Source organism: Pavona decussata, unplaced genomic scaffold (assembly GCF_977016875.1).
Source record: "Pavona decussata unplaced genomic scaffold, jaPavDecu1.1 SCAFFOLD_158, whole genome shotgun sequence".
Lineage (NCBI taxonomy): Eukaryota > Metazoa > Cnidaria > Anthozoa > Scleractinia > Agariciidae > Pavona > Pavona decussata.
Window position 1 is genome coordinate 860,001 of NW_028145570.1, and position 24,391 is coordinate 884,391.

The following is a 24,391-nucleotide window of genomic DNA, read 5'->3' on the forward strand; positions in this document are numbered from 1 at the left end:
TCTGGTTCAGCCAGGTTGAAGTCCTTAAGCATCACTGTATGCTTGAGCGCTTTGGGATATATAACAGCAACAATATAATATTTTTAGGTGAACATTATAAACACTGGCGGATGTTATATACCTTTTCTGGCTCATCCCCGGAGGAGGTGGGGGGGGGGGGGTACTCCCTTATATGGGCTCTGTAGGTATGTGCGGCGACAAAGGGTATGGTTTTTTCGACCGCTTTGGTCATAAATAGGGTATCGATTTTAGCCATTTTGCCGCCATTTTGGTAATATATAGGGTATCAATTTTTGCACTCTGGGATATATACCACAGAAAATGTAAATTTTTTAGGCGATCATTATAAACCTAGGCGGATGTTATATATCTTTCTGTTTCATACAGGTTGATGTCCTAGCATGACTGTATGCTTGAGCGCTCTGGGATATATAACAGAGACAATGTAAATTTTTAAGGCAAACATTATAAACGTAGGCGAATGTTATATATCTTTCTGGTTCCTCCAGGTTGATGTCCTAGCATGACTGTATGCTTGAGCACTCTGGGATATATAACACAGACAATATAATTTTTTTAGGCAAACATTATAAACCTAGGCGACAGAAAGGTTCACGTTGTCTACAAAGCGTGAGTGCATATCTTTCTTTTACACGGTAATTATCTTCCATTTCACCCTTATTTCGTTTCCGAAAGCTTCAACACAAACTAGGCGACATGGAATTAAAATTTAAGTTTGCTTTTAGGCTTAATAATCGGTTAAAACTGTTCGTGTTACTTTCAGGTCTACGGCATGCTGGGAATGCGAACGAATGCAAATACTTGTATTAAAGTAAGTTCATTCAAGAGTAAGTTTACGCAAAATCTGGTAAAATAACTCGATAAATTCTATTTTTACGAAGATATATGACTTTCTAAGTGAATAGTTGGTGTGGCTTTGAGTAACCATGAGAGTATTACGACTTTCCACAATTTTGACCTCGTTACGATAACTACAAAGTGAAAATGATGTCAGTTGAGTAGAACTGAATCTTGGTGGTGTCAAGCGGCTTGCTGAAATTTTACTGAACTCACGGCCTTGCTGAACGAAGCTCAGCACTGACGGAACTCAAATGTACGGTGGCAATAAAAATCATTCCTGTTTTATTCTTTATTTATATAGAGCGCCGATGGCACGGACCGACCAACAAGACGAATTGATGCTCAGAGAAATGATTGGCAGCGATGTATTTTCCTTCAAGAAAGAAAGAGTCAGCCGGGGAATGCGTGGGATTCGATAGCTGAAAAGTTAAATCAGATATTCGCCACAGTTTCGAATCAAAGATAAGAGAGAAGTCAGAGAACGCTGGGAATTGCTTCGACGAAAATTCAAGTCCAAGAATAGAGAGCAGGAGGCAGCTAGTGGCATCGCTGTTTACATTCGGCTGAATCGATGTTATCGAGATTGAACGGGTCGTATTGCTGGTGGTTAAAATCTGGGTTTTTGGATTGATAAGCGTCATAAAGAAGGACAAACTCAGTATCTGAAACGACGTTGTTTACATAACCAAGTAAAATAAAAGCAATTTCCGTATGCTTTTTATTGAGTTTATCTTTTAGGCTTCTGGGTTTTGTCCTCAAGTGATCAAGACGTTGCCGTCGCGGAATCCTATTTCGGCGGGTAAAACGCAGACTCCACCCCAGTCTTAATCGGTCACAGACGTCGCCTTCGCCTTGAAAAATCAAATGCTAAAGGTCCTCAGTGACGAGACGACGAGAGAGTGACCACGAGTGACCACGAATGACCACGAGTGAGAATAACATGAAAATATTATACTGACGTCATAATGACGTCAGTTTTATTAAACAGTCACTATTTAACCGCAAATGGACCGTTTTCGGACACCTAAATAGGTAAATTTGATACTGAAGACGTTTCCGAGAGACGAGAGAGAGACTTTGCCTTTTGAGAATTTTGGAACTGCAAAATGTAATTAAGGAATAGTCATTTGCTTAGATTTGTTCCTCTGCAATGACTACTAGGGAAAAATGGAAAATCGCATTAAAAATAACTATAATTTTAAAAATGCAACATCTGTAGCATTTGCATTTTTTAAAGGCGAAAATAAAGCCTTTCAAATGCTAGTCTCTCGATTTCTTGAAACTAAGTCTTCTCGAAAATTAGGTATACAATAAAAGTTGTGCCATAGATAAATATTCCCTCCATAAGAGCGTAAACGGAAGGGTACATCTGGGTACTAGGCTGGTCATAAAAAGCTTACAGTCTTCTGAGAGTCTCGGTATAATTACCCCGGTTAAAAAAATTCCACGCGGCCATTTAAGAGGACTAAATATAAATTTGGTGCACGCTTCGACACATTCTATTTATACTCGACGCAAATTTCTTCGTCATCACTGCTGTTTCACTAACAACAGCCTTTTCATGCTAGAAGCACGAAACTAGTCTTAGTTTATTAGGAGAAAGTTCCTTTAATACAATCATTCTAAGGAAACGGGATAAAAGGGGGTTGGGGAAGTATAGAGAAGGCGGGAATAATATTTTACAGTTGAAAAAGCGTGAAGGCATGGAAGAGGCAAAGTCAACAAAAGAGGAAAGGGGGGTTGGAATAAAAGGTAACAAAATGCTGTAAATTTAGACACCCCCCCCCCCCCCCTCGCCCCTACACACCTCCTTCTTACTACCGCTCCCTTCCCTGTCTCTCGGAAATGTCTTAAGTGACTGTTTAATAAAAATGACGTCATTATGACGTCAGTATAATATTTTCATGTTATTCTCACTCGTGGTCATTTGTGGTCGCTCGTGGTCACTCGTGGTCATTCGAGGTCACTCGTGTGTCCTTTTAGACACGACCCATGCCATTTCTCAAACTCATTTCTCCTTTTACCTTCACCGCTTGGCAAAAACCATTTTAATTCACGGTGTTCAAAAATATAAGAAAACTTATGCGCAGCAGAGAATTCTTTCGACAGACCGTTTTAACTATCAGTTAGGAAATTTTGCAGTAAACAGTAAATTTTGACGCTAATTAATCCAAAACTATTGGCCTCAAATGCCTGAAAAGAGGCGGTGACGAGCCTCAAGTTTGCTTCCAATTTACGAGAATATTAAACGATTTTACTGCTTATCGGTCAGCGCCCGTACGTGATATTCGGTAGTATTCGTCAGGAGGTAACATGAAAGCCATTAATCCAAAGCTCCTGTGAGTCGTTGTTCATCGATGAAGTAGATTTAAAAAGGAGAGAGAATTTAAAAGGAGAGGAGGAATTTGAGGGTTCGGTGTATTCAAAGTTATTTGGGGGGAATAGAAATATTGTAAAAGTTGGGCTAGTTAGTAACGCTAACGAATTTCATAAAAAGGCGACAGTAAACTTTGGAGTCGTCTCGCTGGTGCTTCCATGATTACATACCGCAAAAACGGTCTCTATGGTTCTCCGTTCAAAATGAAGATGTTATATTAGATCCAGTAAGAGGCGATGTCCTCATCCACATACTTATGACAAAACATTAACATTACCTTCGCAATCAATGGTGCATGAAATTCTGTTCCAACAGCACACAAAACTCTACTTAGCCGACAGCATCTGCTCGAGTCTTTGTGTCAATAAAACACACGAATACTTTTACGTGTCCGTATTAAGAGTGAATCGCGTTCCACTGTATTTCAAAATGATAAATATTAAGAGTAATTTCCATATGCTAATTCTAAGATTGTTTGCCGCCAATTAATCGGTTTCTCCAGCGAGAAGGCCTACTGCGGTGTTGTCCCTTTAAGAAGACCCGATACGGCCGGCGGAGTCCACACATCACTGGTCATAGCAAAAACACTCGTTGTCCCACTCAAGAAAGTTTCCTCACCTAGTCCTGAACTTTGTGGAGCTCGCGTGCTCTCACTACTAACGAAACATCTCCAAGAAATTAATACTGGCCGTTCCAACCTGCAATCTTCATGCTTTCAGCGACAGCACCATTCTTCTCTACTGGATTCATGGAAGCAGTCAGTGCTAATCTAATCGGAGAAATCCAAAAACACGTCCGACCTGGAAAATGGAAACACACGGGCGAAGGTAGATCGCCTGGTATCCTGCAAGGAGAGATCCTTAACCACAAGCTTTGGTGGAATGGTCCTGAGTGCATAAAGGAAGATACTTCAGACTGGCAATTCTAGTTTACTCCCTAATTGGAGAGTCTCTGCTTCTAAGGAATCAAGAAAGAAACCTTGCGACCCAAGGAAAGAAAAGGAACCCTTCCAGCAGTTACCACTGAATTCAAGCCGTCAATGGACATTCAAAGGTACTCAAGCTATACGCATCTCGTAAGAGTCACTGCCTCGGTACTTCGAGTCGTCAATCGTTCTCATCCAATTCATCTCCACGCCACTGACAGTGGCGATTGTCGAAAGAAAGATCTGGTTGTCGTAACAAGTCCAGACACCTTGGAAACCCTTGAGAAAGTGGACCATTACTCTTTTTTCAATCTCCTACGCCCCTTTAATCCATTTCCTGATGCAGATGAACTCATTAGCGTTGGTAGATGTCTCTCGCAGTCACAATAAGAGTACTCATAATCATCTCGACACCTTATCCTCCTACCATGGACAGTACCAATTTGGATCACTGATTATCTAGAGTGAATACGAACGTTTGTGCCATGCTGGTTCCAAACTGATTCTGGAATCTCTTCAAGACCTTTGTCACGTCGTTGGCACACAGAGAGTCGTTCGCAATTTCACAAGTCAGTGCATCACGTGTCAACATGTATCTCCAAAGATTACAATTCAACTTATGGGCCAAGTACCAGCCCTCGCCCTCAAAGTTGGAGCTATACGAAGACCAAATTAAATCCTGCAAAGCCTATGCAGCGATATTCATTTACCTATTCACAGAGTATAGCCACATTGTTGCGTATTGTGGGAAAAAAACTATGAGGCACCCTTATTACAACTAGTAAAGTTACAAAACAAAGCAGTTTGAATCATAAATAATTAACGTCCCACTTCGTGATCATATCACCCCTCATTATGTAACTCTTGGTCTTATCAAGCCTCCTGACATCGTTAAATTTCATACCTGCCAACTTTTTTATGATTATATTGTAGATGGAAAGCCTTCCAATTCCACCCTTACCCTAGTACCTGAACAACATAATTACGCCACTTGAATTGCTTCCCTACAACATCTGAATAGTCCTTTCAGAATAAATATTAGGACATTTTGCCCAACAATTATTGAATGCTATTACTGGAATGATATTCCTATATCTATTCGTCAAAAACTAACAAAACAACTATTTAAACGAGCTCTTTTCCAGTATTATTTTGCTCAGTATTAATCACTGCCACATGACCTAGTAAAACGTTTTCTGTCTTCCTTCTCCTCTATTTATAATTAGTTTTCCTTTTTCTTCTTTTTGTTTTCTATCTTAACAAATATTGTAACTTAATTTTAAAGGGCATACAATTAGCTTACTATATTATGCCCTTCTCCACTCCTTTCTTACGTTCTGTAACCTGATGTAATATGTAATAAAAAATACAAATACAAATACAAATACAAAACATTGAGCTAGTCTCAGACCTCTGCGCTGCAGCTTTCCTACCTGCCCTTCAGCGTTTCGTTTTTCGGAGGGGAAGCCAAGTAAAATATGAAGTAACAACATCTCCTGTTTTCACCGTGGAAACAAGCATTTAGAAAGGAATCGAACGGTCATGCCTTCGTAAAGAAAAATCCACCCAAGAATCTGTCATTTATTTCTGTAGCAATAAAAGCATCGGTCATGGATCTTTTGATATGCGGCGTAAAATAGTGGAGTAAATCGCTTGTTCAGAAAACCGTGAAGAGCCCTATTTCAAATAAGGAAGTATGATTAATATCGCAAAAGCCAGAAATAATTGAAAGCGTGATTTAACTATCGGAGCACTTGTACGTGTCTTGTCAAGAAGGCATTTTTCGCGAGACAAATTTAAATTATGCTGACGAGCCATGTAGATCACTTTCATAGTCGGTCTCCAGGGGCATAGATATGACGGTTGACCGAGCTCTATCACTCTTCACCTGCCGTAACCAATCAGATCAAAATTAATGATTCGCCTACAAAATCCTGTTGCGATGAAAGCCTTCAGGCACGGAAACTTGTGTTCATGGCGATAAAGTATGGTTACATTCTTAGCAAATGCACCAGCGAACTGACTTAGAGTTACTTGCCTATTTTTTAATCAAATTTTAGACCCAAAGCCATGGCTAGAAATGGATACAAGAAGTTCACCAACGACACAAATACGGAAAAACTCAGCATTGTGTCTCTTCTCTTCTTCCGATGGATGAACAATGTCTCCAAGACGGGCAATGAACAAATTCTAGACCAAAATGATTTTCTATCTTTGTCTGAAAAAAATACTACCTACTTTGTGACTGAACAGCTCAAAGTAAAATGGGACGAGGAAATCACAGATTGCAAAGGAAAGGGTAGAAAATCCAGACTTTGGAAAAGCGTAATGACGATGCTCTCTGCAAAAGACGTCATTTTTCTCTTCTCAAACGGGTTCATAAATACATTTTCTCGCATCATGGAACCATTGCTTCTGGGATATTTCATGGCGTCCCTGTTGTCAGCTGAATCTCAGCGTATTTATCGACTCTATGGATGTGCGTTAGCTATGGTCATAAATGTTCTGATCCGTAGCCTTGCTGGACACCAGATTGGATACAGATGTGAGCTGCTGGGTATCAGAATAAAGGGACTAATTTACACGAAGGTAAGCTGTAGACGGATCTTTGTCTCCATGCTTGGCCTGATTAGCGGTCATTAGCATAAACAACAAAACTCCCTGCAAATAAATAGACTGTTTAAATTAAGAGCTTCGCAAATTGAGCATTTTCTAGGAATTTAGACTGGCATGTTAAATAAATTTTGAGGGACGATCAATAAAAGTGTGAAGATTTCAGTGTCAGGCAGACATACACTCTTTGTAAATTTTACAGTTTTTGAAAGCTAGTATCTCTGAGAGAGTTCAACATATCACACAAAACAGCATTGACCAACACGTAATGAATATGAACAATTTAGAAAAGTGAAGATGAACGAGTTACCTGAACCTTGGGTTCTTTCTTTCTTTCTTTTTTTATTCATAATAATAATAATAATAATAATAATAATAATAATAATAATAATAATAATAATAATAATAATAATAATAATAATAATATAATAATAATAATAATATTGCGCTTTGTTTTTTAAAGAAGCATGACAAGCCAGAGGCCAGATTTTAGGACCTCGACGCCTTTGAAAGACGCGTTCTTCGGATGTTTGTGGCGGATTAAGATCGCCTTTAGGTGCGAATCTTTTGTTTCGACCTCCAAAGGATATTCTCGCCTGAAGACTATGATACGTGTGTTGTAGCTGTCAACATTGTGTTTTTTAATTAAATTCTGTCATCGTATGACAAAACCCGAACCACGCTAAATTGAAATCCTTGTACAGCAACCGTACAAATATCAGTTTGCCTGAATGAGTGGCCAAGTCCTCACTTTATTGGTTTTGCGTATTCAATTCTTCAATCTCGCGGCAAACGTTGGCGTAGGTAACTCGTCCTATAATTCAAACAAATGCGGACACATACATTTACGTGACACAGCCGAACTGGGAAAAAGCCTCTTAGTTTTCTCTTCATTATAAGGCGGCTAAGAATGCGTTCGATTGACCTTATTCCGGATGAATAATAAGCGGAAGAGCTGTTAAATTTCTGTTTTTAAGAAATTTGGGAGGCCAATTCTGCAAACTATCGCTCACACATGAGAATTTAAGAGCGGTCTTGTACTCCAGTAACTCCTAAAACCTTTTTTTGGGGGGGATTTCTTGTCATCGTTGTATGTATTCCTATTCCGGAATAGGGTCAATCGAACGGACCCTAAAACTCTATTTTATTTTACTACAACAAGCGAAGGAATCCGGACTATTAAATTATGCCGAATTTGAATAACCATACGTCAGAAAACCGTAGTTTCGCATTAATGAGAGAAATCAAACAAAAGAAGGCGGCTAAGGTTTTTTAACGTATTGTTATTAAATTTCGGCGCCATTTATGCAATCGTTTTTTACAGTGCGAAATTCGCAATTATTGGTCAAAATTCTTTACAAATTGTTTACACTGACAAATTCAACTTCTATTAATCTCAATGAAGTTTTTAAGTGGTCCATGTGAAAACGATTCAAGTGTAGAAATGCTAAATCTAAACTAGTCTAAATTTCCGTGAGTGCACATTAATTTTCCTTGACCGGTCATTTCGCTACACTGCAGTTAAGTCGATTCGCTACGTTTTAAAATTGACATATTCTGTAATATTTGAGTTCAATTTACTCCTCATGCAAACACTGTGAAACGAATAAACAGCTAAGATATTTTTCACCCGAACTCACTTTAAGAACGAAAAATAATCACATTTCATACTTAACGGTGTAGCGAAACGACTATGCAGCGAAACGACCCGACACCGTTCAAAGAGAGTGTTAAATTGTGATGTGTTCCAAAATTTCTTCGAGTTTCGGGCGTTTTCCCGGATTAGATGAGAGACACCTTTTGGCAGTACTCTTCACCGGGGCACCCAACGGATCGTTTTGGTAAATTATCTGTTCGGAAGGTCCTTTATCCCCTACAATTTTCTTAAGGGAATTTTCACCTCGAACGTTCGTGATACGGGAAATTTAAGTCCTAGTGTTTTCGGATAGATAAAAATGTCGTTTTGGATACCGAAAAAAGGTCAGCTAAGATTTTCGGAAAGGAAATAAGACCTAAGGTTTTCGGGAAAGAAACAAAAATGCGCTAGGAATTTCGAAAAGACTCAAGTTCCCCTAGAATGACTAAAGAGATAAAAATATTATAGGGTGGCCTGAAATGAACCTACAGAGCTTTAAAGGCACTCCAGATAGCCAGAAATTGCGTTTCAAAGGATCTGAGAGAAAACTACCGTTGGGTGCCCCTGTCTTCAAGGCAGGGTTGACAAATTTCCCATCTTGTAAAACTTTCACGGCTAGCACTCCAAAAGAATATACGTCGCTAGCGGTCGACTGCCTGTCTCCTCGGTGAATTTCAGGCGCTGCGTGTGTATACTTCTTTGCTGCATCCTATATGTTGACTTTCGGCTTCATCAACGTCGCCTTGGCAATTCATCTGCTTTTGCCAAAGTCAATAACGAAGGCTTTATGGCTGGCACCGTCCAAAACGACATTGTTCCCTTTTAGGTCGTTGTGCAGGTATCCTCTTTTGTGCATAAACAACAACACTTCACAAATCTGCCTTAGAATTTCTGTGCACTCGCTAACATCCGCAATAACGCCTGTTGCTGCAGCCTTCAAGAGGGTAACACTGCTGCCCTCAACCGCCTATATAAAGAATGGATAAGGTAAACCTGGTGCAAATATTGTACATGTTTGAAAGGTTGGATAACACAGAACTCCCTGTTAGATTAAAGGCTGTACTTAGTCTGGTCTCTTTCCGTTAAAAAAACCAAAGGAAATACCTTCACTAGGGACCAAAGCCTCAGGGAACATGTTCTTGGGGCAGTTGAGACACTCAAGCTTCACCACCACGTCAAGGTGACAGCCCTAGGCGAAAAAAAACTAAAACAAAAAGGCTATCGTCACCTCAGGGTTTGGGCGCGCCGCCTGTAAACCCTGAGGGAGAGGATAGCCTGACAAATTGGCCTAGGTTTATGCTACATTTTATAAAAACAAAAGTCAACTGGAAAATACTAATTTTGGATATTGACTAAACAACAAAAAACAAAAAGACTCTCGTCACCTCAGGGTTTGGTCGCGCCGCCTGTAAACCCTGAAGGAGAGGATAGCCTGACAAATTGGCCTAGAATTTATGCTTCATTGTATGAAAATAAAAGTCAACTGGAAAATACTAATTTTGGATATTGACTAAACAACAAAAAACAAAAAGGCTATCGTCACCTCAGGGTTTGGGCGCGCCGCCTGTAAACCCTGAAGGAGAGGATAGCCTGACAAATTGGCCTAGGTTTTTGCTACATTTTATAAAAACAAAAGTCAACTGAAAAAGACTAATTTGGATATTGACTAAACAACAAAAAACAAAAAGGCTATCGTCACCTCAGGGTATGGGCGTGCCGCCTGTAAACCCAGAAGGAGAGGATAGCCTGACAAATTGGCCTAGGATTAATGCTTCATTGTATGAAAATAAAAGTCAACTGGAAAATACTAATTTGGATATTGACTAAACAACAAAAAACAAAAAGGCTATCGTCACCTCAGGGTATGGGCGCGCCGCCTGTAAACCCAGAAGGAGAGGATAGCCTGACAAATTGGCCTAGAATTTATGCTTCATTGTATGAAAATAAAAGTCAACTGAAAAAGACTAATTTAGATATTGACTAAACAACAAAAAACAAAAAGGCTATCGTCACCTCAGGGTTTGGGCGCGCCGCCTGTAAACCCTGAAGGAGAGGATAGCCTGACAAATTGGCCTAGGTTTTTGCTTCATTGTATGAAAATAAAAGTCAACTGAAAAAGACTAATTTGGATATTGACTAAACAACAAAAAACAAAAAGGCTATCGTCACCTCAGGGTATGGGCGTGCCGCCTGTAAACCCAGAAGGAGAGGATAGCCTGACAAATTGGCCTAGGATTAATGCTTCATTGTATGAAAATAAAAGTCAACTGGAAAATACTAATCTTGGATATTGACTAAACAACAAAAAACAAAAAGGCTCTCGTCACCCCAGGGTATGGGTGCGCCGCCTGTAAGCCCAGAAGGAGAGGATAGCCTGACAAATTGGCCTAGGTTTATGCTACATTTTATAAAAACAAAAGTCAACTGAAAAAGACTAATTTGGATTATGACTAAACAACAAAAAACAAAAAGGCTATTGTCACCTCAGGGTATGGGCGCGCCGCCTGTAAACCCAGAAGGAGAGGATAGCCTGACAAATTGGCCTAGGATTAATGCTTCATTGTATGAAAATAAAAGTCAACTGGAAAATACTAATTTTGGATATTGACTAAACAACAAAAAACAAAAAGGCTATCGTCACCTCAGGGTATGGGCGCGCCGCCTGTAAGCCCAGAAGGAGAGGATAGCCTGACAAATTGGCCTAGGATTAATGCTTCATTGTATGAAAATAAAAGTCAACTGAAAAAGACTAATTTAGATATTGACTAAACAACAAAAAACAAAAAGGCTATCGTCACCTCAGGGTATGGGCGCGCCGCCTGTAAACCCAGAAGGAGAGGATAGCCTGACAAATTGGCCTAGGATTAATGCTTCATTGTATGAAAATAAAAGTCAACTGGAAAATACTAATTTTGGATATTGACTAAACAACAAAAAACAAAAAGGCTATCGTCACCTCAGGGTATGGGCGCGCCGCCTGTAAACCCAGAAGGAGAGGATAGCCAGACAAATTGGCCTAGGATTAATGCTTCATTGTATGAAAATAAAAGTCAACTGGAAAATACTAATTTTGGATATTGACTAAACAACAAAAAACAAAAAGACTCTCGTCACCTCAGGGTTTGGGCGCGCCGCCTGTAAACCCTGAAGGAGAGGATAGCCTGACAAATTGGCCTAGGTTTATGCTACATTTTATAAAAACAAAAGTCAACTGAAAAAGACTAATTTGGATTATGACTAAACAACAAAAAACAAAAAGGCTATTGTCACCTCAGGGTATGGGCGCGCCGCCTGTAAACCCTGAAGGAGAGGATAGCCTGACAAATTGACCTAGGATTAATGCTTCATTGTATGAAAATAAAAGTCAACTGAAAAATACTAATTTTGGATAATGACTAAACAACAAAAAACAAAAAGACTCTCGTCACCTCAGGGTTTGGGCGCGCCGCCTGTAAACCCTGAAGGAGAGGATAGCCTGACAAATTGGTCTAGGTTTATGTACATTTTATAGAAATGCATTGAAACAAATGTGCATATGGTTTTAGGCGCTACTGAACAAACGTAAATCTATCTTTTTGATTTAACGCTCGGATGGGCTTGTTGGAGACAGTATAAATGATAAAAACAAATACTGCAAATTAAACAAAAACTATTCAAAATTCCAAAAGGTAGAAAGCTGGCCAGTTGGCCATTTACATAACACAGTCAAGGAGTAGAACTTGAAACAAATCCAGATAGTGGTTGGATGGAATATACAAAATTCCAGATTTCAAATCCAACACTTTACAAGTACATGGCCTTCCTGATGCAACATTTTCATTACTTTGCAACTAACAACTACCATAATGCAAACAATGTTAAAACACATACCTTCCAAGTTAAATAATCTACATACCCTTATGGTATTGCATATAAAGCAGAACTCAACATCAATGCCTTGCTTGCCAAGTTTAAAATTGTCATCATCGTCCTTCACAAGCAGCAGATAGAATGCCTTAAGTCCAGTATAACTGCAAAAAACAATATTATTAATATAGCAATCTTAAGTAAATTGTTATTAATGAATAGGCCATTTTACAGTTGTGTGCTTTGTGACCTGGCCTTGCATTGGAAGCGAGGCTGGGGGTGACCTTGTTTTGATACAAACCTCACTGCTTTTCATATGTAAATGCAAACTAGTTAGCATAAGAACAGCGTGATCTACATATGAAAAACAGTGAGGTCTGTATCAAAACAAGGTCACCCCCAGCCTCGCTTCCAATCCAAGGCCAGGTCACTTAGTACACAACTGTAAAATGGCCTATTATTGCTGTTCTTTATTTAGTTTCACTCATCAAACATTGTAGACTGTTAATAATAATCAGCAGTAAAAAAGTTAAAGTCTCTATCAGGCGAAGTGGTGAAGTGGTAAACACCAAGCTGATCTAGATTTCTGTACCATGAAACCGCAAGGGGTATTTCTACTATTCCCCCACCCCCCTCTATGAGGTTCTATTCCTTCGCAGGGTTCCCCCAGGATAAAAATTGCCAATACCAGAGCTAGAGCTCAAACCCATAAAGTTTGATATAGCAGTCCAGCTAAGTATCCGACCACAGTGTCTCCCAATTTAAATTATAACCAGACACATAAGCATGCAGATACAGTTAAGAAAAAAATAACAACAATTTTTGACGAATTTCAATCTCCTACCTTTAAAAGTCACAGTGTAAGTTTGTCCATCCACAAGAATTCCACTCAGTTTTTCAGTGTGTCCTTTTGCCTGTTCACATTTGTAATTAGCTTTTTCAAGCTTTTCCTTAAGATGGAAACACATTTTGTTCATATTAGGAAAGCTTGCCCACAGACCTTCATTATATTATAAAATATTAGTCTTAAGTGTCCTTGGGAGGACTTCTAAGGACAGTGGCTACAGTAATGTCAGCTACAATCATGGATTTTGTGAGTTTCCTAGTAATGTTTAGCATTTAATTGTGATAATAAGATATTACAGTTTATTTATTTAGTGATAAAATAATCTACTAGTGTTCTATCACCAATGCCATTCTCTGATTGGCTACGCTACTTGCTATCTATTCTGTTATAGATAGTGAGTAGTGGTTTTCAACAAAATGGCGGCCTCTTCGTCGCGTTTTCGAAGTGTCTGTGACGAGGATATAATTAATTTACTTGTTTAGTTTTGAACAACTAGCAGATTTATACTAAAACAATTAGATTATTTGCTCTAATTTCTATGCATGTTAGCTGATTGGGGCTGCATTCTCAACAAGAGCAACTTGAAAGCCAGGAATATCTTGACACAGACTAATTGCTTCCTTGCTGCTTTGGGAATTTGTCAATTACATGTTTCCACTTAGAAAACAAGAACTAGCTAGCATGCATTTATAGCAGTATTATATATACAGTCAAACCTCCCTTTGCGACCATCTCTCTTAAGTGACCACCTCTCATTAGCGACCACTTTTTCAAAATACCAAAGTTTTTGAGTCAAATCACTATAGATGGAACCTCTCGTAGGCGACCACCTCTTGTAAGCGACCACCTCCCTTAAGCGACCACTTTTAGAGATGATTGTTTAAAATTTTCAATTGTTTTTAACCTCCCGTAGGCGACCACTTGACACACAATCTGCTGTTTCTCTCACAGGCGGAAATTGACTATAACATATTGGCCCACATCATTACAGCAGATATGCCGTATTAAAATCTCACAGCCGGAGCTAGTCTCCCGACATTGAAACAAATGATAACATATACATGCACTATAGTGTACACTGAAATAAACTTTAATCAGGTTGAATCCCTTATAGGAAAGAAACTCTCTTATCTTGTAAATAGCATGCATGTACATGCACGACCGGTGATGACTCTCTCAACCTTGTATTATCCAACAGAAAAATTGTGGCAATAAATAACGTCAACTGGATTATGTAACAAACAAACGCCAAAGTTGTTGATGTGTTACGCTTGAAATGTAACATTGCAAACATGCCGTTTACTGTTTGCTCCTAAATCAGGCAGTCTAAGTAAAATTTTTACTTTGGGTTTCAATAAGCACTGGAAAAAGGGTTGTGTCCGCAATTACCATACGTAAATTACCGGAAATTTAGACCCCCCCCCCTGTGGTCTGACCTCTGGTAAGCGACCACCTCCCGTAAGCAACCACATATCCTTGAGATTATGGGTCAGGTCGCTTACGGGAGGTTCAACTGTACTAGTAATAGTAATAACAGATTAAAAAGTGCCGTTGACATGCCAATTTGATAGACCATATGTCTCACCTGAAAATGAGGCCAGATTCTTGCATCAAAGGAGGTAAATTTGTGTGAAAGAGAAACAAAATGGCTCTCTTTGTTCCGCATGCATTTGCACAGGCAGCCAAATGTAAACACAAAGCTAGAATTGGGGTCACCCATTGTCGACCGTGATAAAATAAAAATTAATTGTACTATAGATTATTTCCTCCACTCAAGCAAAATCCAAATAAGTTACAGAATAGCTTTGGAAAAGGAAATAAACTTTTGTTGTTGTTGTTTACAATGACTGATAAATTAATTAACCTGATAAACCAATACAAATTGAATAAGAAAAAAAAAACAATAGTTTTAAAAAATTAAAGGATAAGCGACTTACCCCACTTTTCCCAAGTTTGGTTCTATTCATGAAGATACTCAAAGTTGAAGAATTACTAGAGATGCAAGGAGTAGAGCATTTTGGCGGGCTTTCAACGGCTTTTGGCGGGCTTTCCAGAGAGCAATTCGAGAGATCTACAGAGGAAGGTTCAGGCTTGAAATCAACTGGGGCCAGATCATCCATAGCATTGATGCATCTTTCGTTACTTCTCAGAGTAGAGTCAAGAATAGAACTCTGAAATTCGCGATCGTAGGCTCGAGACAACAAGTCTGCTCTGTTTAGTGCCCTTCTCAAATGTTGGACGAACTCAGATTTAAAAAATTCTCCTTTGGCAGGGTTTTTTTCGGCGTAGATTTCCAACGAGTACAGCGAAAGTAGTACCAGCATACAGGGTTTCGGCAGCTTTGGCTCCCCTTGTTAAACCACGACAAAGGTACAGGCCCGCCATTTTCGTCCTGAAGGTCAACAATGTTTACGCGGCAAACTTCCTCGGGAAACATGTCAAATATAAAATTACTGCAGAATTTTCTCGGAGGAGCCACGCAAAACTCGTCGTTTAAGGCGAACCATATTCTCTGCGGATCCAAGGAGGGCGAGAAAATTCGATGAATCATCCTTCGAACAGAGGGTGAGATCGACGGTACGATCCACGAGAGCCACGAAGAACGAATCACTTTTAGCGCGCTTCCCGAATTCATATTTACCACGAGGAAGGATTAACCAAATATAGTCTGACCCCATGAAGTGTTTTGCTATAAATTAACTCGAGATATCTGCTAAGATTCACCAGTTGTACATTTCTACATTGACAGAAGCGGTTTTCCCCTGTCCAAAAGGCGTCCGAAAGAATGTGTGAACTTAATTATGCAAATAACCCTTGTCCGTAATTGGAGACAAAACTGCGGTCGTTTCCGTGGTAACAAAAGCCCCCGGCGCGTGCATTAAAAATGAGCCTCTGGCTTAACATGATTTTTGCTGACGTCATCATTTAAATTTTGCCTCATTAGCATACAGTCAAACTAGTGTTAAGAGGACACCTTCGGGACCCTTCCAAGTGTCGGCTTAGTGCAGGTTGTCCGCTGAAAAACAGGCACCCTTAGAATTCGTCTTAAAAGGGTCATATTAATATTCCTCAGTATTAAAAGGCATTGAAAGGGCCAAATACCATTCTGGAGAACGTATGCTATCACTGTGGAATGCCGTATTTCCATAATCTATGGCAGGTATATCTGATCATTTGTTTTTAATATTAGAAGATGTAAAGCGTAACAGTATCTATATTGATTGAATTATGTAAAGGTTCACACAATCAAAACAAGAATAGAATAAAAGTTCTGTGCAAACAATATGGAATAAAGAAAATTTCGCATTTCTGTGGTTCGTGGAGTAGGCTGGTGAGAATATTTTGTATAACTAGACCACAACAGTAAACTCTTTGCGAAAAATACAAAACAAAGCGTTTATTCGTCCCTTGCTTCAGTTCCTAAAGCCTACTTGTTTGAAGTAAGGCATTAACTGATGGCAGGTGAAAGGTCGTCCCTTCTGATGATAGCGACAATACTCCAGTAACATATTTGTCAATTTTAAAGCCTGACGGTCAGATTATAAGGCAGGCTCTTATTGCGTCTTGTTCATGCTCCTCGCCCGGGTCGCTATTCACGTGTAGTCGCTTTGCTGGAGTTAATTCTATAAAGATGTGACAGCTCTTTTGTCGGCAAAGTTAAATGACCAATCTGTTAAAACGTGGACAAAACATGCATCTTATTCGCAGTGTTCATTTAATACATGTTTTTAACAATAGAAATCACCAAAGACGTCAAGTTTAAAGTGTTCGCGTCCGCTAATAGGGGTGTCCGTTCAATACAAATTCTTTTTACAGTAAATGTGGGGGAGAAAAAATGGGACTTGTGTTGCTGCACGCTTAGAGGGTGCCTGCTTAATATGGGGTCCGCTTAATACAGATTTAACTCTATGTCAAACAAGAAACTACGAAAACAAAATGGACACCATAAACTAAAAGGACATGTCAGTCTTAGCAGTCAGTGTAAATACTGGCACATTTAAAAAAATTATAGACTACGTGATTCATTTAACAGCGCCTAGCATCCCACTCATCTTCAACCTCACTCTTGATTGCATTCCGTTTCTCTTGTTAATATCTGTCCGCTGACAAGTAAAGCTGAGATGTTCTAGTTGTTTTAATTTTCAGACTCTTCTTCTCGGGAAGGATGCATTATTAAAATTTACAACAGGTCACGTGATTGACCTTGTATCCAACGATGTTCAGCGATTGGAGCAGGAAGTTCTTAAGTGGTTGTTTATGGGCTCGATGGAGTGCTTTTAAATCCCTTTGGTAATAGTTTTACTCGTCTATTTGATTGGCTGGCAGTCTATATTGGGAGTTATTTTCCTGTGTTTCCTTGTGCCATATTTCACCGTATTGTCCTCGGCTAGTGCTTTACTGCGCTTGCGCAGAGCAGCTGTTTCCGACAAACGGCTCTCTTTGATGAACCAGGTGGTCCGAGGAATACGTGCTATCAAGACGCATGCGTGGGAGGATCAATACCGTGAGAGAATAAAACATTTAAGAAGGTATGAATAAGCCCTGAATTTTCCCAAAGAGTCTGCAACCACCTAAAAAACTAAAATTATAATAAACCATCTGAATATACGTGAATTTATAATTTACTACAGTCGAACCTCCCTTTGCGACCACCTCTCGCAAGCGACCAGTTTTCTAAAATATCAAAAGTTTCCTAGACTGTTCACAGTCCCCCTATTTTTCCGTGGGATTCTCGAGACTGGTACGCTTCGATGGAGCTGCCGCCATCTTGGTTTGTAAAAGCGAGCGCGATCTGGGGAGAGTGTCTAAACTACCGAGGGGAGGATAGCGGAGTTGGGAGGCAGCGGGAAAAATAGGGAGACTGTAACAGCTTCTCACTGTCTCGTGTTCGAGGGGCGTGGCGAAACTTTTTCGCCTCGACTAATTGAATCAACAATAAAAAATATACTTCCCAGAGATAAACATGTCAAATTGAAGTAAATATGGTAGTCCATGTTACAGTACAGTTTCTGTACCATTTCGAAGCAAAGTAAGCTAAAGTACAGTTGCGAAAGTCTTTCGAGTAAGGATAGGCATGAAAATACAGTACGGCACCGGCATCAGCTATTTGCAAAGTGAATTTCAATATTCGCAGAACATATGCAGCGAAACCTTCAGATACATGCCGCATTTGTAACATTTATTTAAAAATAGAAGTCGGCGAGTTTGGGAAGAAAAACAAGTACGTTTCCACAGAAAATTTGTTTAAGATCCCGAAAAGAGCTGGAGTTGCCAGCATTCCTCTAGCCGATCTTTTAAAAGCACATCTTGGAGTTGAAGTGGATCCACAAGATGGGAAATCTTCACGTGTTTGCAACAGCGCTTGCGACGAAAACCACGATCAGCAACGTTTCGCCCCAGAGAATTGTTAAAAAAAAGTCGTCCCTACAGTTCGCCATCTCTGAACCAGTTCAGTCCACCGTATCGACCTGTACCGAGACGAATTTTCCACTGAACGTTTTGTTGGAAGATGCCAGCAGAGATGAGGATGTTTGAGAACTATCAGGCCTTCAAGCCGACGAGACAAACGATTAAAATCAAAACATTCCGCACGATCTTCACAACATTACACGCCAGCCGTATCCATTGTCAGAACTGGCGGTGAAAGATACGTCAGTCACGCTGTCAACGCTTCAGAACTTCTATTGTCTAATTGACCAATGAGGTGTTGCCGTTGCTGGTGCAACGGGCCTTTTGAACGCGAGTCGGTGAGAAGCTGTTACAGTCCCCCTATTTTTTCGCTTCCCCTCCCCAACTCAACTAACACCCACTCCCGTTCCCCTCGGTAGTTTAGACACTCTCCCCAGATCGCACTCGCTTTTACAGACCAAGATGGCGGCAGTTCGATCGAAGCGTACTAGTCTCGAGAATCCCACGGAAAAATAGAGGGACTGTGAACAGTCTAAAAGTTTCCCAGCAAATCACCATAGCTGGAACCTCTCGAAAGCGAGTGCAACCTCTTTTAGATCAGAAAGTTTGATTTTTCTTTTGTTTTCAACCTTTGTAAGCGACCACTTGAGAGATAATAATGCGTGGCTGTAGCGTTATCATATTCTGAACCGACGACGCAAACTTAAGTCAGACGACTCACACAAGTAACAATAAATTTAAGCTGTAGCTATAATCAGAGACTTATCCCGTTCGCCAATTTGGGTAAGATTATCAGGGGCAATCCATTAAAGGGTTTGATCTTGAAATTCGAAGTTAATATATTTTTGTGGTTTGTAGAAGTTATTGTATGGGTTTCAATGACAAATGGCGCGTGGTGTAAGTCTCCGCAGTTACCATATGCTAAAACTTCCACCTTGTCTTGACATTTTGGGTTGGTCGCTTACGGGAGGTTCGACTGTAGTTAGTTTCTTCCATTGTCAATAATAGTTCTCCAGGCCCCGAGGCCAGAAAGTGTCCGCACTGACTTCAAGCATTCGTAACTTTGTGTTTTAATACCAAAGCAATAACCAACAAACGTTGCAAGATTTCGTAAAATATATCCGACAATATTAACAAGTAATATATACGGTCGGGCCTCTATTAAGCGGCCACCTATTAAGCGGCCACCCTCCATTAGGCGGGCACTTTCCAAAGTCCCGAATTATTTGTCAGTTAAGTGCTGTATTCGATACCTCTATTCAACGGCCACCTCTATTAAGCGACCGCGGCCACCTTTTTGTTGTTGCAAGTTTAGTATTTTTTTTTTTTTACCTCTTTTAAGCGGCCAGCAAATTATTTTTTCAAGGGAAATGGGGCCAGATAATATGAAGGTGATAACTAATAAAAACAAGAACTGCAATTTAATCTGCACTATAATGACATCAATCCACTCCGACACTTTGCCCAGTTTCACGGTTACCAGGACCTTGCCCTATCTATCGGCAAGGCAAATGACTTGATCTCCTCGTTACAACTCCGAGCTCCACAACGGCAAACATTAGTGAGGGATTGTTTTAAATTAATCGTCCATGAAATATTTTTCGCAGACTGTTGATTTTTTTAAAATTTTTTTCAGGATACTAATAACTTTATTGAACATAGCCATAATAAAATATTACAAGATACAAATACAAGATATTAATACAAATACATAATACAAAATCAAACTTAATACAAAGAAACACTCAATAACTTACAGTAGTAAAGAGAAACAACGGGGACGAAAAAAAATTTAACCTACAGTACTAATAATTCCTTTTTTAGCATATAGTCACTTTATTCATACCATTTTCGATTACAGCACTGTTTACAGATACAATACAGTTTACTACTACTTGCATCTACTACTTTTAACACACTTATACTAATTATATTATTACAAAAAAAAAAATCTGAGGCTCAGAGAAGAGCATATTTTCTACTTTCCACTGTAATGTTACTTTGGTTTGGAATTTCTGTTCAATCAGCTTTTTTTCAAAGTATTTGCAAGCATAAATATATTGTTTTAATAAGATGACAAATAAGTGTAGTCTGTGTTTTTGGAGGTCGGTTAACGTCTGCGAACTGTGAAATTTTCACTTCTTGGTCACCCGGAATTTGAATACCTTTACATTGTGGACTTTGACGAATCTTTAATGCTAACAGCTCCACGTCACTGCAAGGATGAACAGAGAAGGACTGAGTGGACATACTTGTCGTACTCCTCTTGATAATTGAAAATAATTAGTCGTGTACCCTCCATTTAAGACAGAACTTTTTATGTTGTTATAAAGTACAGAGAAACACTTTCTAAAATTTGGTCCAAAATTAAAGGCTTCTAAAACTTTGATATGAAGCTCCATTCCAGGGTATCAATAGCTTTTTCAAAATCCACGAAGAGGAGGATTCCTGGAAGTTGTTTATTTTTTTGAAAATTCCATTATCTCGCTCAAAAGTCTGATTTTTTGGCCTATATATCTCCCACGAACGAAACCAGTTTGATCAGAGTGGATTAAATTTGGTAGAAATTGTTCCAGTCTCCTAGCTAGTATTTTCAATCGCCTGAAATGATCACTTTTGAAGTGTCCGTTTTCGACGCTAGGTGTTCGCTTATTGTTTTAATGAAATTATCTTGGTCTCGATAATCCGTTGGAGCATAAGTATTTAAAATGAAAAAAGGTTTATCTTCTATTGTGACTTTTGCGATTATAAGCCTTCGTTCGGAGCTCGTTGAAATGCTGCATAGTCGAACCGAGGTGGAGCAAGGATTTTGCAGAATACAGACACCTCTAGCGCAGAGCCGTGTGAAAACAATATATTGTCATTCCATTCTGCAGACCACACTTTTTTCGTCTTCAATCAATGAGTACGTTTCCTGTCGACAAAAGATTGTAGCTTTTTGCGCTTTAAAATAAGAGAAAATTGCTCTTCGTTTGCTCGTACTACGTAATCCTCGCACGTTTAGTGATAACAATTTTAATTTATGCGACATAGAATAATTAGGCTAAGGTCAGAAAAACAAAATTAGGACTAAAGCGTGTGATATTTTTCTGGTTGTATTTTGAATTATAAGGAAAACGTAGTAGATCCCTAGATAAACTGTTGTACCTATGTATGTAGAGATCGATGTCATGGTGGAGCTTTCTGAGTGACTAGGCAAAAAAATTAACACATGTGATTTCAAGTCCAAATAACAAAAATAACGGCACACATGAAAGAACCAAATTTATATAAAAACAAGTAAATGTGATGCGCATCTTTCGCTCCTCTCAAGTTGCACCCCCATTCAGTGCAAAATCTTCCCCAGTTACTCCAATTAAAGATTGTCTAAGTCATCAAGCGAAAAATTTCTTACCGGCGATCCTTCTGGTGATGTCTTGACGAAAATTTTTCCGTCTAAAATCCAGGCACTCTGGATGAGTTGATCTTTTCTCATTTTATTTGCCTTACTAATGATGCGACGGCGGTGATCGGTGAGGTTTTCATTGATGAAAATACGTGGCTCGCAGGCGGCTGCAGAAGAGTAATTTCTAGATGGAAATAAATCTGCTGCTTTGATGTGCCGCTCAACTTTGTTCTGCTTTTGTAAAGGTTAGTTTTGACCTTGTGATTTAGAAATTTAACAATGATGAATTTGTTTCGAGCGTTTAACTTGTGCGATATTTCAATGTCATCCGACAGAATGTGTACATCCAGTGCTTCTGCTAGCTTTCATACCACTTCTTCGGTTGATGTATATGCATCTTCTGGTACTCCATGAATTTCCAATGAGTTCTTTCTCGTGTATTGCTCCAAGTCGTCGAGTTCTTCGGTTAAACTTTCAGTGTCCTCTATCAAATCTGCTAGCTTCTTCTTAGTATGCTTTAGCTCTTCTCTTAACAAGAGGTTCTCTTTCTTGGTGGACTCCAGGAAGGTTTTCATAGACTCTAACTCGCGTTTTTGTTCCTGGTACGCGGCCTTCAATTCTGTTAATTCTGCTTTAACTGACTTATTCTCCTTTAAGATATTTGCTATTGACGTTTGAATATTCGCTAGCATTTCTCTTATTTCAGTTAAGCTAGATTCCGAATTTTCTGTCGACTCCGTATTCTCTCCTGCTTCGCTCGCGACCATGTTGCTTCGTTTGGCGTCACTGAGCTCTTCTTCCACTTCTAGAGAGTCTCGCTCACCTCGTTTGTTCTTGCGTCCTTTCGTCATCAGAGTTTAACAGGCACCGTGTTTTCCATCAGATTTCAACATTTAAACGATGATTTTTGCCAAGGATGAAGGAGTTAGGAGACAGATTTTGCTCCGCTTAGTTGACACGTCCGACTCCGACAAACGCACGCATTCTTCTCTTGCAGACTGTTGATGCAAAAAAGCCTAAGAAACTTGATGTTTTGTTACAAAGATTTGCATATTTTTCTGTACATACTCAGCACTGTAGTTATCGACTACATGCTCTCTGTGTTAGAGCTAGCACTTTGCACGGACTTGAAATGCGCAAATACAGGGCACTTAAAGTTCTGTTTCAATGATTTTCACATTCATCTTCGCATATGTTCACTTTTCAACAAGCGTTTTGCTATATAGAGGCAATAAAATTACGTCTACTGCCATTTCTACCCAATTTATACTGTACCTCTATTAAACGGCCAACCTCTATTAAGCGGCCAGTTTTCAAAGTCCCCTGGCCAGGGTGGCCGCTTCAAGTCTCACGTCCGCGCGGAGAGAGGACGGCTGCCAGTCAAAATGTGAAACGTCTACCGGAAACAAAACTGACTTCCGGTCGCCGTAGCCGTCGCAAAAACGTGAGTTGCTAAAGGTCCCTACTCTCTCGTCTCTCGAAAACGTCTTCAGTATCAAATTTACCTATTTAGGTGTCTGAAAACGGTCCATTAGCGGTTAAATAGTGACTGTTTAATAAAAATGACGTCATTATGGCGTCAGTATAATATTTTCATGTTATTCTCACTCGTGGTCATTCGTGGTCACTCGTGGTCACTCGTGTGTACTTTTAGGCACGATCGAATGGCATGTGGCATGACGTGCGGAATGGCATAATTATGCGAAATATGAGATATGTGAATTGACGGAAGAGCGCGTCATGTTTTCGCGCCAATTTTATAAGAGCAGCAGTTTTTTCGATGTTGTAGACTCTAGCCGAACATTAAACAACTAAACAAGGTCGATCAATTAGGATTAGAAAATAAAGACCTGAGATAGAACATGTCTTATCGCCGGTTAGGAAGAAGTGAGAGTGAAGAAATCGATACCGGAATACTGTTGTTTTCGCATTAGAGGAACTATGAATAAACTAAATTTCCAGTTGACAAAAAGAACATGGCGCCGAGTAATCTGGACAAAAAGCAGCACCAGACTGGAGAAACACTAGATATTACATTTCCAATGCCAAAACTATTATGTGAGAAATTTTTACATTTAAACTTGGTTATTTTATGGGACTATGTGAACATTAAACGCTTGTATAATGCAACGCACATAAACAATTTGTAATTACTCATGGGAAAATATGTTCTACTCTTTCTCACCTTACATTTTCGTCGAGCTACGTTCGTTAGTCGAGTCAGTCACTGTTGAGCCGCTAAGCTAGCTAGCTATTCAATACGGCGATTAATACATGAAGTGTCAGTTCAGTTACGCCGGCGTTATCGAACTAAACATATCCGACTTTAAGGTCTTTCAGTGCCAGACTTCCCAGACATCTAACTTCAGATTTAAAAGCGAAAAAGCACTAGAACAACAAAGCAGATGACAAGTATGGTGTCTAATCATTGACAGGTTATGTCAAACTATTCTTATCACAAATTTGTTGTTCAGACCCTTCAGATCTCATGC

The 24,391-nt window shown here is 39.5% G+C and overlaps 1 protein-coding gene, 2 long non-coding RNA genes and 1 pseudogene across 4 annotated transcripts in view; 1 reads left to right on the forward strand and 3 right to left on the reverse strand.

The window, feature by feature from the left end:
- The window catches only part of LOC146465013 (uncharacterized), a 3,885-nt gene extending 2,307 nt beyond the window's left edge, over positions 1-1,578 (forward strand). The window contains exons 2-3 of the long non-coding RNA XR_014868381.1: positions 388-832; positions 1,163-1,578. This is a non-coding gene — a long non-coding RNA (uncharacterized LOC146465013). The remainder of the gene's footprint in view (positions 1-387; positions 833-1,162) is intronic.
- Positions 1-24,391, reverse strand: part of LOC146465010 (ATP-binding cassette sub-family C member 4-like) — a 52,112-nt pseudogene extending 27,721 nt beyond the window's left edge. The window contains exon 1 of the transcript XR_014868379.1: positions 24,085-24,391. The product of XR_014868379.1 is annotated as an ATP-binding cassette sub-family C member 4-like (transcript). The remainder of the gene's footprint in view (positions 1-24,084) is intronic.
- Positions 9,160-12,409, reverse strand: LOC146465014 (uncharacterized). Its single transcript, XR_014868389.1, has 3 exons — positions 12,308-12,409; positions 9,517-9,616; positions 9,160-9,379 (listed from the first exon to the last, which is right to left on the reverse strand). It is a non-coding gene; the product is annotated as an uncharacterized LOC146465014 (long non-coding RNA).
- Positions 12,746-15,911, reverse strand: LOC146465015 (uncharacterized). Its single transcript, XM_085129100.1, has 3 exons — positions 15,043-15,911; positions 13,103-13,208; positions 12,746-12,759 (listed from the first exon to the last, which is right to left on the reverse strand). Exons 1-3 carry the CDS (start codon positions 15,427-15,429, stop codon positions 12,746-12,748), a joined length of 507 nt encoding a protein of 168 aa, XP_084985226.1. The 5' UTR covers positions 15,430-15,911.

Coding starts and splice junctions, on each gene's coding strand:
- LOC146465015 (XM_085129100.1), bottom strand. CDS start 15,429: ATGCTGGTACTACTTTCGCTGTACTCGTTGGAAATCTACGCCGAAAAA. Junction 13,209..15,042: donor CCAAACTTGGGAAAAGTGGG/GTAAGTCGCTTA, acceptor TTCCATCTTAAG/GAAAAGCTTGAAAAAGCTAA.